A 15,482-nucleotide genomic window follows, 5' to 3' on the forward strand; every position below is an offset into this window, starting at 1 on the left:
TATGGCAATTTCCACAGTGACACATGGCGCACACATCTAACAAAGGGTCTGGCTCAAAGCTGTAAAGAATGTAACTGGCTTGTATGAGAACTAAACATCTAGTCTGACATTGTTATTATTCTTTACCAATCAACTGAAATATCCAGTATATTTTATATATAAACATACAAATCATAAGGTAGTTTTAAAACGACACCTCTTTTTAAGCACCTACCTCATATATTGCAGTAAGATCTCTAAAAAAGCTTTTGGCTCCATTTAACAAGGCTTCATTTTCTGGACACAGTACAACATAGGCTATATCTCTTTGAGATCCATAGGGTTCCAGCATAAGTCTCTCCCAATAAGGGAGAGCAAATGGAGAAAGCACCAGAAAATCAAAATCATAACCCAACAAAAACGTGGGGATTGGCAGTGGTTCTGGGGATTCATCAGTTCCTAAATAAGAAAAGACATATTTTAAGAAAAGATTTAAAAGAAGAACATTTATTTTTATATATTATTTTTAGAATATTTTAAAATTTTATTTATTTTTGGCTATGTCAGGTCTTAGTTGCGACATGCAGGATCTTCGTTGAGGGTTCTTTCGTTGCAGCGCACGGGCTCAGTAGTTGTGGTGCGCAGGCTTAGCTGCCCCTCAGCATGTGAGATCTTAGTTCCCCAACCAGGGATCGAACCCATGTCCTCTGCATTGGAAGGCAGATTCTTTACCACTGGACCACCAAGGAAGTCCCAAGAGGAACATTTAAATGTCAAGAGTTAGTGTAGTCATTATTATTAGTAAAAATATTTAATTAAAGACAAAAATACCTAAAAGCCAGTGATTGAGACTTTCACAGTTAGGAATTTGCTAAATGACCTTTTATAAAATATGTGACTTATACCTTCACTTAAATGTAAAAAAATTAATTAGAACGAAAAACTTATTACTACAAAAGATACGGGAGGGTTTTAAAAAAAATTATATTAGTTTCAGGTGTACAACATAGTGATTTGATATTTTTATACATTATGAAATAATGACCACAATAAGACCAGTTTCCATCCGTCACCATACAAAGTTGTTATAACATTACTGACTACATTCCCCATGTGTATATTACATCCCCATGATTTATTTATTTTACAGTTGGAAGTTGGTACCTCTTTTTTTTTTTTTTTTTTTTCCGGTACGCGGGCCTCTCACTGTTGTGGCCTCTCCCGTTGCGGAGTACAGGCTCCGGACGCGCAGGCTCAGTGGCCATGGCTCACGGGCCCAGCCGCTCCGCGGCATGTGGGATCTTCCCGGACCGGGGCACAAACTCGTGTCCCCTGCATCGACAGGCGGACTCTCAGCCACTGCGCCACCAGGGAAGCCCAGAAGTCTGTACCTCTTAATCACCTTCACCTATATCGTCATCATTTTATTTTGAATAAACTCAGACTGGGGAAAGCCTTTTTAAGCATAATGTAAAACCTGTCCATTTAAAAACTGATTAATCTGACAACATAAATTTTAAATTTTGGCATGAAAAAAACACTATAAACAAAGCCAAACAATTAACAATAAATTGGAAAAAAGATTTGCAATGTGTATAACAAAAGGTTAATTTCCTTACCATAGAAAGGGGACCTATAAATCCGTAAGGAATTGATCAACATCCTAACAGAAAAACAGGTAAAGGATATGAACAAAGTCCACAGAAACAGAAATACCTCTTATACATAAAAAGATGCTCAATCTCATTAAGAGCAAGGAATTTAAAAAATTAATAGCAAACAATTATAACATTTACTATGTGCTAGGTAATGTTCAAAGATCTTTACATGTATTCACTCATTTAATCCCCACAAAAACCATGAAGCAGATACTAATATCAACCTTATTTTAGAGATGAAAAAGCACGAATAGAGACGTTGAACAACATGTCCAGTATCACATAAGAAGTGGCAGAGGTGGGATTTAGAATCTAGGAAATCTACCCTCAAAGTCTGTACTAGTCTACCTCTCAAACTATAATGAAACAAACCACTTTCTCCCATCTACTCAGCACCCTACTGGCAAGGGTTTGGGGAAACAAGCATTTTATTGGTGGGAGTTTAAACCACTATCAGAGAGAGTAATTTGGCAATATATATATTTTTAAATGTACACATGCTTTAAGCCAGGGATTGTGTGCATTCTAGAATAGCTGTAATGATAATGATGCAAACAATGTATAAATCCATAAACAGTAGACTGGTAAAATAACATATGTATAGAACAATGGAATATATGCAGCCATTAAAAAAAAAAAAGCTCCTATGTACTGAACAGTAAGGTGCAGAACTCTGTGTGTGTCTACTATTTTGGCTTCAAAAAGAACATAAAAATACTATAACAATAAATGCTGGAGAGGGTGTGGAGAAGAGGGAACCCTCCTACACCGTTGGTGGGAATGTAAATTGGTACAACCACTATGGAGAACAGTATGGAGGTTCCTTAAACAGAACTACCATATGATCCAGCAATCCCACTCCTGGGCATATATCTGGAGGAAACCATAATGTGGAAGGATACATGCACCCCAATGTTCACTGCAGCACTATTTACAATAGTCAAGACGTGGAAGCAACCTAAATGTCCATCGACAGAGGAGTGGATAAAGAAGATACAGCACGTATGTAAAATGGAATATTACTCAGCTATTAAAAAAAAGAATGAAATAATGCCATTTGAATCAACATGGATGGACCTAGAGATGATCATACTAAGTAAGTCAGAGAAAGACAAATATATGGTATCACTCATATGTGGAATCCAATTTAAAAAAACAAAACATGGAAATGAACTTATTCACAAAACAGAAACAGACCTACAGATATAGACAAAGAACTTATGGTTACCAAAGGGGAAACGTGGCGGGGAGGGATACCTCAGGAGCCTGGGGTGAACATACACACGTACTACTAGTATATAAAATAGACAGCCACCAAGGACCTACTGGGTAGCACAGGAAACCCTGCGCAATATTCCAGGACGACCTACATGAGAAAGGAAACTGAAAAGGGATGGATACATGTATATGTATAACTGAATCACTTTGCTGTACACCTGGAACTAACACAACATTGTCAATCAATAAAACTGAAACATTTTTAAAAAAGTAGAATACATATATAAAAATACTATAATTAAACTGCATGTTTCACTGAATATCAAGTTTTTTTAAATGAAATTTGAATTATTCAGCCATTAATAAAAGGAGGAAAAGGAAAATATGAGCAAATCATCTACTACTTCTGTACATAATGCATTCTAAAACCATGCAAAAAAAGTCAAGGACGTCAGAATAAAAACTATTATTCCACATATATTTTAAAAGTTCCAATTACATCCCACCTTTCAGAGACACTCTTTTTTGTTTTTTGGGGCTTTTTAAAATTTTATTTATTTTTGGCTGTGTTGGGTCTTCATTGCTGAGCGTGGGCTTTCTCTAGTTGCGGCGAGTGGGGGCTACTCTTTGTTGCGGTGCGCGGGCTTTTCATTGCAGTGGCTTCTCTTACTGCGTAGCACAGGCTCTAGGTGTGTGGGCTTCAGTAGTTGCAGCACTCAGGCTCAGCAGTTGTGGCTCGTGGTCTCTAGAGCACAGGCTCAGTAGTTGTGGCACATGGGCTTAGTTGCTCCGCAGCATGTGGGATCTTCCCGGACCAGGGATCAAACCCGCGTCCCCTGCATTGGCAGGTGGATTCTTAACCACTGCACCACCAGGGAAGTCCCCAATCGTTTTTGGGTTTTTTTCCCCAGAGATAATCTTCAACAGATAGTTCAAGCATTTTGAATGTTCCTTCCATTACAGTTGACCATAAATCTACTATTTACCATACTGAGAGTACTCATTTGCTACTCTTGTCACAACTGGCAAATTTCTGTCTTTGTTCTTTTTCTTTTTTTTTTAAAATGAAGACCTTGGGGCCTTTTATCACTAGTATTACCCTCTCTTTTTTACCCCATTTTTCATTCAATTTTGTAAAATAGTAACTTACAAGAAAAGTCGTGTTTCAGTCTTTATTTGGCAGTATTTCACATAAAATCTTACTGGTCAGTAAAATATGTAAAAACAAGCTGTTCTTTCTGAAGTGGGATTGGAGAACCCAGTAAAGTGAATGCTGAAAACGTTCAAAGTAAGGAAGGCTAAGATTGACCACACTGGCCTTACGTCAAGCATATGCCACCAAAATATTTAAAGATAAATGTGCTTATTAAAGTTGGGCAAAGAAACTGAGAAATGATATAAAATAAGTCAATACACATTACTATAAATTACTTACCATAAGAGCCTCGGCCAGCCATCTTATGAAATTGTTGCCAAGTGAGAGGACCTTGAACCCCCCAAGGCCTTACTGTTCTTTTTTTCTGAATAGCATCCTGAAGAACTGGCTGAAGAGATAGAAGCATTCGAAGTATATCTTGTGAGCACTGCATACTCACATCTACAACCATTAAAAAAAAAAAAAAAAAAAGAATAAGAATTGCTATTGTCAACACAAAAATTTTTATGATAACAAGACACCTGGGGAAGTTTAGCTCTTCATCACCAAGATTAAGCATCTGCTTGTGTAGAGAACTATAGCAAGTTCTATCTAAAGTGATCTGTAGAAATGGTTTTTCTAGGTATTTAAAACCATGAAGAGACAATAAAAGTTATTGTAACTCATCTTCATAAAAAGTCATTCATTAGCTCATTGATCAATTTATAAATTAATCAAATAAATTTCTTCCTTTTTGCATTTATTTTGGTTGTTTTATCTATTTATTTATTTAGACTGTGCAGCTCAGCACGCAGGATCTTAGTTCCCCTACCAGGGATCAAACCCGTGCCCCCTGCAGTGGAAGCGCAGAGTCTTAACCACTGGACTGCCAGGGAAGTCCCTATTTTGGTTGTTTTTGGTGCTTATAGGTATCTTACTAGAAAGAACTTTGCCTCACACAGAAATGAGTTATAAATTATGCACCTTCATTACCACCACTTTGGTAAAATGACCAGATGGACAAGACTGGTTACAATGATTAAAGCTTAACTTGTGAAAAATAGTAGACTGTAACAACTCTGAAGTATACAACTTGTACAGTAACAGATAAACTTGTTCATACTGCTAAAAAGTGTGGTAATATCCGAAGATATTTTATTAACCTAGACGTAATAGATTTACAGATTATCAGATTATTATGACCTACATTTCTGACCAACTATCAGGATGGATATGGAGGGTGTTGCTCTTAAATGTCAAATGGCTTTTTAAAAAACCATGAAATATTACTGATATAAGTACTCTGTCCCTCCATTATGGTTCAGCTGTATCATTAAACCTGTTTGAGCACTCTGTTATGTTAAATCATTCAACTTTAATTATTATTATTATTGCCTAATTTATTTCTTGTTTTAATTCCCTATATCTAAATAGTATACAGAATCAGAAATAATTTAATTTCAGATATACTGCTTAATCACTACTATGTTTAAATAAACTATTATATACATAATAGAATACTAGTCATTAAAAGTGATAACAGAGCTATTTGGAATGGACTAATGACTAATACACTAATAAATAAAAAAACAGGTTTTAAAACTATCTATGGAAGATAACTTTACACAAATAGAACTATGTGTATTCATATGTGAGTATTTACATAAAAGCTAGAAAAAGTTGTCATTGGCTAAGGTTGTTTATCATAATCAAATGGGGAACTTTAAAAAAAACATATACACAGAGCTTACCCTGAGAAATTCTGATCTGAGTGAAGCTCAGGAAACTACAGTTTGATTTTAATTCAGAGAGATTTCCATAGATACTCTTTCATTCTTAAAATATATATATTTAGGGCCTCCCTGGTGGCGCAGTGGTTGAGAGTCCGCCTGCCGATGCAGGGGATACGGGTTCGTGCCCCGGTCTGGGAGGATCCCATATGCCGCGGAGCGGCTGGGTCCGTGAGCCATGGCCGCTGGGCCTGCGCATCCGGAGCCTGTGCTCCGCAACGGGAGAGGCCACAGCAGTGAGAGGCCCGCATACCGCAAAAAGAAAAAAAAAAAAAATATATATATATATATATATTTAATGAAGACCTACTATGGGTCAGGAATTATGCTATTAGCTGCTGGGAATACTGTGTAAATAAATTCTTATTCATGTCTTCAGGGATCTTACAATCTTGTGGAGGAGAATGCATGAAAAATAATATAATTGTATATTATGACAAGTGCCAGGTCTCTATGCTGAGATCTGGTGGAAAGCAATGGTTTTTAGAATATATAATGATTTTTAAGAGTGATCATGAAGGACAGATATATAGATCAATAGAAGTAAACATCCAGAAATAAAACTTCACATTTACAGTCAACTGATTTTTTTTTTTTTTTTTTTTTTTGCAGTACGCAGGCCTCTCACTGCTGTGGCCTCTCCCGTTGCGGAGCACAGGCTCCGGACACGCAGGCTCAGCGGCCATGGCTCACGGGCCCAGCTGCTCCGCGGCATGTGGGATCCTCCAGGACCGGGGCACGAACCCGTGTCCCCTGCATCGGCAGGCGGACTCTCAACCACTGCAGCAGCAGGGAAGCCCGGTTCCACAGCCTATGTTCTTAACTACTATCTATGGCTGAAAATAATCCTGCCCTTTTTTTGAAAATCTATGACATTTATTTATACCCTTTTCTTTAAAAATTTGATCCTTGAGTATAGTGAGTTTGATGAATCATCAAACTATTATCATGAACAAAATGTAACCACTGGTCCATGCATAGCCTTATCTTATTCACAAATTTTCTTAATAATATTATAAACAACTACGATCTCACTGCCCAAGAAGTAGAATATTACCCAATCTTATTAAGTGCTTCTCCCTATCCTATCCCTCAGTTTTTAAGAATTAACCACCATCCTGAATTTTATGTGCATCTAGAAAATACATGTAGTTTTGCCTGTTTTGGAACTTTATGAAAAAATATCTCACTATATACAATCTTCTGGGACTTGTTCCGTCTCCCTCCCCTCAAAACTTTTACCAAGATTCATCTGTTACAAGAGTTTTACTCATTTTCAGAGCTTATGTAACATTCTATCTGTACTATCATAATTATTATCCGTTCTCCTGTCAATGGGCATTTAGAGTATTTTTACTTCAACCCTGCATTAGTTTTAGTTCTCCAAGTCGTCTATAAGCAATTTAAATATAGGATATCTTCATATCTCCCAGAATACCAAGCACATTGTTTTGCACATATGTCCAAAAATGGCTGGATTAGCAAATGACGTAAGGAACCAAATCAAAGTTATAAAATGGCATATATCACCTAAGAACAAAAATTCTTAACAAAAACCACATTTTGAAGAAAGGCTAACTTTCTGCATAATTACCAAAAGTTAGGAAAAAGTTAACGAGTGGTATACTGAGACATCTTTTTAGAAATATGTTTCCCAGTGGCTATGCTTGAAAAAAAAAACTAAATGATGACTTTAATGATGGCAGCTTATATAAATTCAGTACTTATTATGTGCCAAGGATTGTGTTAAGCAGCTCATATGTATTAACTCATTAGATCTTTATAACTACACACAAGTATTTGACGTGGATGACATTTCTCTCCTTCTTCAAACATTTCCTATACTTAGCTACCAGCACAACACACTCTCTTGGTTTTCTTCCTACCTCCTTTGTTTCCTATCCTGGATCCTCCTCTTCTCCCCCATCTCTAAATGTCAGTTCCACCCTTGGACTTCTCTATCTACAGTCACTCTCTAAGTTTTTTCATCCATCTCCATAGCTTGAAATACTGATAACTCATACACAATATTTTTTAATTTCTAGCCCCACCTACTCCTCTGAATTTAAAATTCGTTTCTCCAAATAAGTACTTGACCTTCTCCCCCAGTTGTTCCCCTCCTCTATAATTAGCACCATCATTCATCCATTCGCTCAAGCTATCCTTGATGCCTCATCTTTCCTTATATCAGCAAATCCTGTAGGTTCTATTTCCCAAATATGCCTAGAACCTACTACTCACATCTCTATTGCTTCCAATCTTGTCTAAGGTACTGTCATCTTTCACCTGAACTATTGTAACCGCCTCCTAACTGATCTATCTGCTTCTACTCTCACCTTCACCACCCACAGCACAACAGCTAGAGTGATCTTTTAAAAAAATAAACAGTAAAAGGATCATGTTACTTCTCTGCTCAAAACTGTCCTACAGCTTCCCGTAACTCTTAGAATAAACTATAAAGGCCTTACTTACATGGTACGTAAGACCCTACGTGATTTTGGTGCTCGGCCATCTCTTAGCCTTCCAACTCCTACCAGTCTCCCCATCACTCAATTCATTCCAGCAACAGTGCCTCCTTACTGTTTCTCAAACATATTAGGCACACTACTCCCTCAGTCTTTGCACTACCTGAAAACACTCTTCTGTCAGTTAGCCACACAGTTCACATTCCCCCACTCTATGTAGGTCTTTGCTCAAATGCTGTCCCTCAGTAATAGCTTCTCTAAACATACATCTAAAGTAGCATATTCTTGTCTTTTTCCACTCCTTTCCTCTGCTTTTCCTTCAAAGCACTTGTCGCTAACTGATATCATATAATTACTTATTTTTTGTTTATTTTGTTATTTTGAGAATTACAGGCTCAAAAAGGGCAGGAAGTATGTTTGTTTTAATACTGTACTTTGTAAAAGAACAGTGCCTGGCACAGACTAGTTGCTCAATAAATAATGAGTGATAGAATGTTGAATAAATCAGACAACTAGTAATTTTCTGCTAAGTAACATGTGCAAAGTATCTTTTATAGTCCGACACAAGTACATAATTACAGACCTCTAATAACCATACTTTTGTTGGTGAAATTAAACTAAACTGCTAGGAAATTCTCCCTTTAAAAATATCACTCTTTTTTTTTTTTGCGGTACGCGGGCCTCTCACTGTTGTGGCCTCTCCCGTTGCGGAGCACAGGCTCCGGACGCGCAGGCTCAGCGGCCATGGCTCACGGGCCCAGCTGCTCCGCGGCACGTGGCATCTTCCCGGACCGGGGCACAAACCCGTGTCCTGTGCATTGGCAGGCGGACTCTCAACCACTGCGCCACCAGGGAAGCCCTAAAAATATCATTCTTAAAGGAGTTTTAAGCCCAAATTTAAGTGTCTCTATCAGCTACATGGGAAACTGCCTTTAATACCTTTTCCTAAGAAAGAAAAGTCATACAACTAAATGAAAATAAAGAGAAAAATTATTCCATTAGCATACTTACCATTTCTTTTGGACCAGGGGTGTAAGCATGAACTTTTCACAAGTGCTTCATCAACTTTTCCTCCTGACATGTTATCCATGAACTGACGCCCATGTTCTAACGCAAGGTAGCAGTCATTGCAACAGTCCCGCTCTTCAACACGTACCCAGTTGTTAGTTACACCAATTTTGGGAAAAGGATCTTGGTCTGCAGCTCCAAAAGGTGAAAATAAATTAGTGCACTGATCTTGTAGCAACAATATCAGCTCATCAGGCAACTTTTCAGATTCCTTTAGTCCTCCATTAACATGTTCAGCAGAAGTAGCCCTGAGAGCTTCAAAACGTTTTTCTGCTTCTTTGCCATATTCTGTGTTGCGTCCTATGATATCTAGTTCATCTTCAAGAAATAATCCTGAATTGTTTCCAAATTTTCTGTTCATGACAGCACTGAAGCCACAGGTACACCTATACTGTGCTTCTTGCGTTGGATCTGGAATGTAAACTCCAACATCGGCACCCTTGATATTCATGTTGCAGACACAGATACAGCAACTATCAAAGTTACAGTCTTTAAACAAATTCATAACTGACTCTGAAAGAATGAGGTTTACATAAAGACTGTGTGCTTCAGGGATGGAAGGAACAGTTGCAGGTTCAACAGAATTAAGGGGTCTGCACGTGGATGGGGTGGAAGCTGGTGAATATAAGTCTGAATTTTCATATTTGACTGAACCTTGAGCACTAGCTGGTCCACCAGCTCCACGAGGAGTCCTTGGAGTCCTTGGAGTCCTTGGAGTTGGAAACCTAGGGGTAGATGGAGAAGGAAGAATTCCTGCTCCACTGTTACTAGGAGGTGCACTGCTAGGAGGCATCCCAAAAGAAGCATGAGTTTGAGGTGTATAAGCAGGGCCATATTCTTGATCCATAGTACTTCCATCACTAGTGTCAGCAGGGCAAAAGAGAACCAAAAACACGCATAAAGGAACATATTAGTAATGTGAAATACAACTAAAAATGTCCCAAATGTTTTTCAATAACACCAAAAATTATAAAAATACGATTAGCGCAAAAATTACAAGTACAATTAAAATGTATTTTTGGTTAGTACATCCACTCTAGGTGATTGTTGTGGGGTGAGACCCAACTAACTAGTTCCATTATAAATAAAATTTGTATACACTCTTCCACACCTAGACATCCACAATTACTATCTATATGTGTCTTGTACTACAAATACCCATATTTCATTGATTCTAAGATGCCACTGTTTAAAAAAAACAAACCAATTTTAGAGATATTTATGTGTAAAAAAAGGACAATGGCAATTCTAAGATGTTACGAATTATAAGACACCCCAATTTCAGAGATACTTAAATATAAAAAGTGTGTGAAATACGGCAAATGTACAAATGAGAGTGATTAGAATTTCAGACCAAAATAAAAGGTGCTTCCAAAGACAAAGTTTATTGGTCTTAAGTGTTTCAATACTTTAACCATACCGAACAAACACCATTATAAGCTATTAATCAGAAAATGATTTTTAGAATTTTCAAAAACCAGTATCTTTTTTCCAGGTACCAACATACTAGGTGCTTCTATGAAAAAAATTAAAGCTATATAAGCATTCATATACTATACCAATACTATATATTTAAATCATACCCCTCTTTGATGAACGGCATTGTAGGCCCTGAAGGAAGCAATTCCAATTTTCCAACAGTCCAACTCTGACGGTAAATACACTCTTCTGGCAATTTGATAGTAGGCAGACACTGGCTTGGTAGAGTTTTTAGAGGTGCAAACATGGAACATCCCACTAGAACTTGACAATTTTCAGGCTTATAGACATAAGAAAAATCCTACAATATAAAGACCATGACTTTTAGCATCTTATTTTCCAAGGGAAAAAAAAACAACAAACTGACTCTAGCCCTTTTTTCCTGTCTTTAAACAAAATAATACAATGTAAACGTAATTCTACTCTTTTCTTAAATGCATTCTTAATAGTGTCACCATAATTCAAATTTGTTAATAACAAAATTAGAATCACTAAGAAAGGATTTTTGAATCTAGCAATAAACTAATTCTATACAAAAATATAGGAAGTGAATGATTTTTCTAGAAAAATAAAATACTTACTTTAATTTCAGAAGGTTTTGGGCTACAGAATCCTTCATCAACCTCAATTTTGAACTGTGCTCCTATACTAGAACTATTTCCTTCTAGAACAGTTCCTCCAGGTGTTGTATCCATACTACCATATTCTTTATTATTCATATTCATTGGGGAAAATCCCATAATATGTTGTTCCAATGATGGTGGTGTAGGATACATTTTATGAAGATCTGCAGTGCCTATATTTAATAAAACACACATTTTAACATAAGACTAAAAAGAAGTTACTCTGTGCTTAAAACAAAGCGGTGGGGAACTTTGTTGAGATTAAGTTTGCAGATTTATCTGGAACACAGATTTGGGAAGCTTACTTATGCAAGATAATGGGTCCAGATTTCCTGTCTTTGATTCCTTGCAGCTGGATTTATCATCTGATCCATTCGCCGATTTTTTAGATCCAGGCTATTAAAAAACACACACACACACATATTGTTCTGAAATTTAAATCCAATGTGATCAAGATAGTAATCATTCAGATGTAACTTGAAAGTAGAGCCCATTTGTGCTAGAGCCAAATATATACAAATACAATTTAAAGATACAAAATAATTTAAAGACATGAAACACATTTTAGGTAATCAATGACCAGATTAGTTTTTCTACTGATTTGATAATGCTCCAAATAACAGAAGAAAAAGTTCCTTCAAGAAAATGACCAATACTTTCAAAATACATAGAACAACCTATTACTTAAAACCTATTAAAAATAAAAGTAAGAAAACCTACTATGAGCGTTTGTAATTAACATCAGAATTGCCTCTTAGTAAAAGACACTCATAAAGCATTTGTCCCTTTAAATAAAAGACATTAAAGATTCCTATATAATCAATCACCCCTCCAAAGTCTTGTTTACACTTTTACCTTGTTTAATAATCTTCTTGCCCTGCAAAAACGCTACAACAGGTAAAACTAAGCAAAACTTCAGAAAGATCTCATACGACAAAGCAATAGGATGCCTAACTAAAGGTAAGTTTTAATACATTGAACAAAACAAGTTTTAGAATCTCTTATCTGTCACCGGTGTTGTCAGAGCTGACAACTTGGTTCCTTGTCTCCTGTTAGCCACCTTGTCTTAGATATGTAGACTGAGCTCTGATTACAACCTTTGACCTCAGAAGAGCCACTGCTGATATGTGAATGGTAGAGAGAGAAAGTACAAAAGTATCAAAGTATTCAGGGATATATTCACCTAAAATATACTATATTACGGGATGTGGAGTAAAAGTTTATGTATAGTGATATCTGCTTTATGTCACTTAATTGAAGAGACCAAATGTACTATAGAAGTTTCGAAGCTACCTTTATGCAGATGAAAAAGGAATTCCCTTTTATAATGCAGCACCCAATTCATTAATTTGCCAGAGACTTGACATTCTAGGGAATCTCATTTTAAGCTTTAATTTCTTTTATCTTCACCTTTCTCTGCAAATGGGTGTTAAAGATTAAGTATCACTTTTTCTTCCTCTTTCATTATTATAGTATGTAGGTGTCTTATAATAATGGCTGTGAAGCCAAATAAATTCAAAACAAGTGGTATTCCTTAACAAATTGACATGGCATATAACTTTACTGTTAATTACTTATTATTCTCTAATTGAGTCAATTTTTCGGTCATTTCTAAAACTAGAGGATCAAAGATTAGGTTAATAATTCTGCTTCCTCGAAATTGAGTCATTTGTTGAGACGTGGATGCATCTAGAGACTGTCATACAGAGTGAAGTAAGTCAGAAAGAGAAAAACAAATATCGTATATTAACGCGTGTATGTGGAACCTAGAAAAATGGTACAGATGAACTGGTTTGCAGGGCAGAAGCTGAGACACAGATGTAGAGAAGAAACATGGACACCAAGGGGGGAAAACCACGGTGGGGTGGGGATGGTGGTGTGCTGAATTGGGCGATTGGGACTGACATGTATACACTGATGTGTATAAAATTGATGACTAATAATAACCTGCAGTACAAACAAACAAACAAAAAACAACTAATACTAAACTTTCTTTGGGTTATTTGTATGGAAGTATGTTAATATAAATGTTTCAGACATTACATGAAATTTCTAACAATCTTATATGTTCTGGTATAATGTTATAAGTCATAATTCTAGTTATTAAAAAAAATAATAATTCTGCTTCGTAAGGACTAGAGAAAAAGAATATATGGCAGAGCTCAAATTAAGCTTAATTATACATGTCCTTCAAAGACAAAACATAAAGAAAAAAAACCCTCAAAGTTTATATCAAGAATGCTCAAAGTTTATAGGTGACATTATATCAAGAATGCTCAGGGAATTCCCTGGCGGTCCAGTGGTTAGGACTCTGTGCTTTCACTGCCGAGGGTCCGGGTTCAATCCCTGGTCGGGATTCTGCAAGCCAGGCGGTGCAGCCAAAAAAAACAAAACAAAACAAAAAAGGCTCAAGCATGAGGTTAAAAAAGGACACCAATTAAAGAAATTTTGTTCCAAAATATTTCCTATTGTTCAGGGCTAAAACATAGAATTCAAGTCACATATCACTTCTGAAAAATAAACTTATATAAAATCAAGGAAAATAAATTATAATTGTAATCATTAATAGGATACTCACTGTCAGTTCATCTTCATCAGAATTAAAAAGATTATCAAGGTCAGTATAAGAGACAGCCAGGTCTGAGTCATAAATCAAACTGGTTGATGGAGGACGGGCATGATTAGTAGGGCGTGGAGCATCTACATATGTCAACCAGAGAAACAAAATCAAAAATTCTACTACTGACCAAATGAGTATTATTCTATTTATTTAAGCTAGACATGTAACTTTATAAGGGTGTTATGCAATAAGAAATGGTGACTTGTTTAAAATTTAGACATTCTGTTTCATAGAAATAAAGTTTTAAATATATGGTCATACCTTCCCCAGGAAGCTCACCAAAGGCTATGTAATCCATAACATAGCTAAGTAATCTACATTAATAATGTGTCAAATAAAAATATAAACACTATCAGGACAAGGGAATTAAACACACACATTTACTTTTTCTATCTTCCTAAAATATAAAGGAAGCACAGAATAATTAAGTTATCTGGCTCTTGAGTCAGACAGACTATTAATTTGAATCCCAACCCCAACACTAACAGTATGACAAGAATTAAATGTGACAGAATGTAGATAAAGCACTTTTGCCCAGTGCCAGCCAGGCACTTAAGTACTCACTTAAGTACTCACTTAAGTACCTCTTAGTTAAGTTTCATTTCAGTTCTAAAATTTTATTTTCCTTTCTCCCCCCCGCCCAGTTTTAGGGAAAAAAATGACTACTTTAGAAAAAATAAAAATACAAAGGAAAGTTAAATTCCTCTTACATTCCCACACAAGAAAGAAAAAAAAAGCAGTTTGGTGTATAAACCTTCCAAAGCATCCTCAGAATGGTTAAACAACTTGAAATAGCCCTCCCTTTCAGAAAGGTGAAAGTCACTTTCCAAGTGCCTCTGCACATTGTCCTAAAGATTCACTAAAGCAGTAGTTCTGAAATTTTTAGTGTGTAAAAATCATCTAGGATATTTATTAAAAACCAAGATTTCCCAGTTTCACCTCAAAACATGCTCCAGAATGTGGCAGATGGTCCACATTTTGAGAAAGCCACACCACAGGGACAATTACACATTTCCTATATCCTAGGGTAGGTAAACAGGCTAAAAAAACCCAAATTGTTAACTCACTTTAAGCTACTTAGAACCACTGACAACTAAATTTATTTAATGAAAGACCATCTCTTCCTTATTCAGATGGACTTTTTTTCTTATTCCTGTTTATGGTTGCACAGAGCCTGACTGACCTTCTCTATTTATTCCAAATACTAAAACCAAACTTTGCCCCTAAAAAGTTACCAAAGGACATAACAAAGGACAACTACTTCTGCCTCCATCAAAAATTAAATAGATCTTGTAAAAGAACTAATATATCATATCTCTCTATTCTATTCACAAGTAGCACAAATCAGACACTTTCAAAGTGGAGTCTTCACCACTATCTCCAGTGCCGAGAACAGTGCCTACACATAACATGTGCTCAATAAATATTTGTTAAATTAATGACCTCA

The 15,482-nt window shown here is 36.3% G+C and overlaps 1 protein-coding gene across 1 annotated transcript in view; it reads right to left on the reverse strand.

Annotated features, from left to right (window-relative positions):
* MED13 (mediator complex subunit 13) overlaps positions 1-15,482 on the reverse strand; it is a 93,849-nt gene that overhangs the window by 25,892 nt on the left and 52,475 nt on the right. The window contains exons 12-18 of the mRNA XM_082603166.1: positions 13,994-14,115; positions 11,721-11,811; positions 11,374-11,588; positions 10,897-11,093; positions 9,257-10,173; positions 4,291-4,452; positions 215-438 (exon numbers count right to left, since the gene is read on the reverse strand). Coding sequence (XP_082459292.1) covers positions 215-438; positions 4,291-4,452; positions 9,257-10,173; positions 10,897-11,093; positions 11,374-11,588; positions 11,721-11,811; positions 13,994-14,115 — 1,928 coding nt within the window. The remainder of the gene's footprint in view (positions 1-214; positions 439-4,290; positions 4,453-9,256; positions 10,174-10,896; positions 11,094-11,373; positions 11,589-11,720; positions 11,812-13,993; positions 14,116-15,482) is intronic.

Source organism: Mesoplodon mirus (assembly GCF_964341445.2).
Source record: "Mesoplodon mirus genome assembly, chromosome: 18".
NCBI classification, from domain to species: Eukaryota; Metazoa; Chordata; class Mammalia; order Artiodactyla; family Ziphiidae; genus Mesoplodon; species Mesoplodon mirus.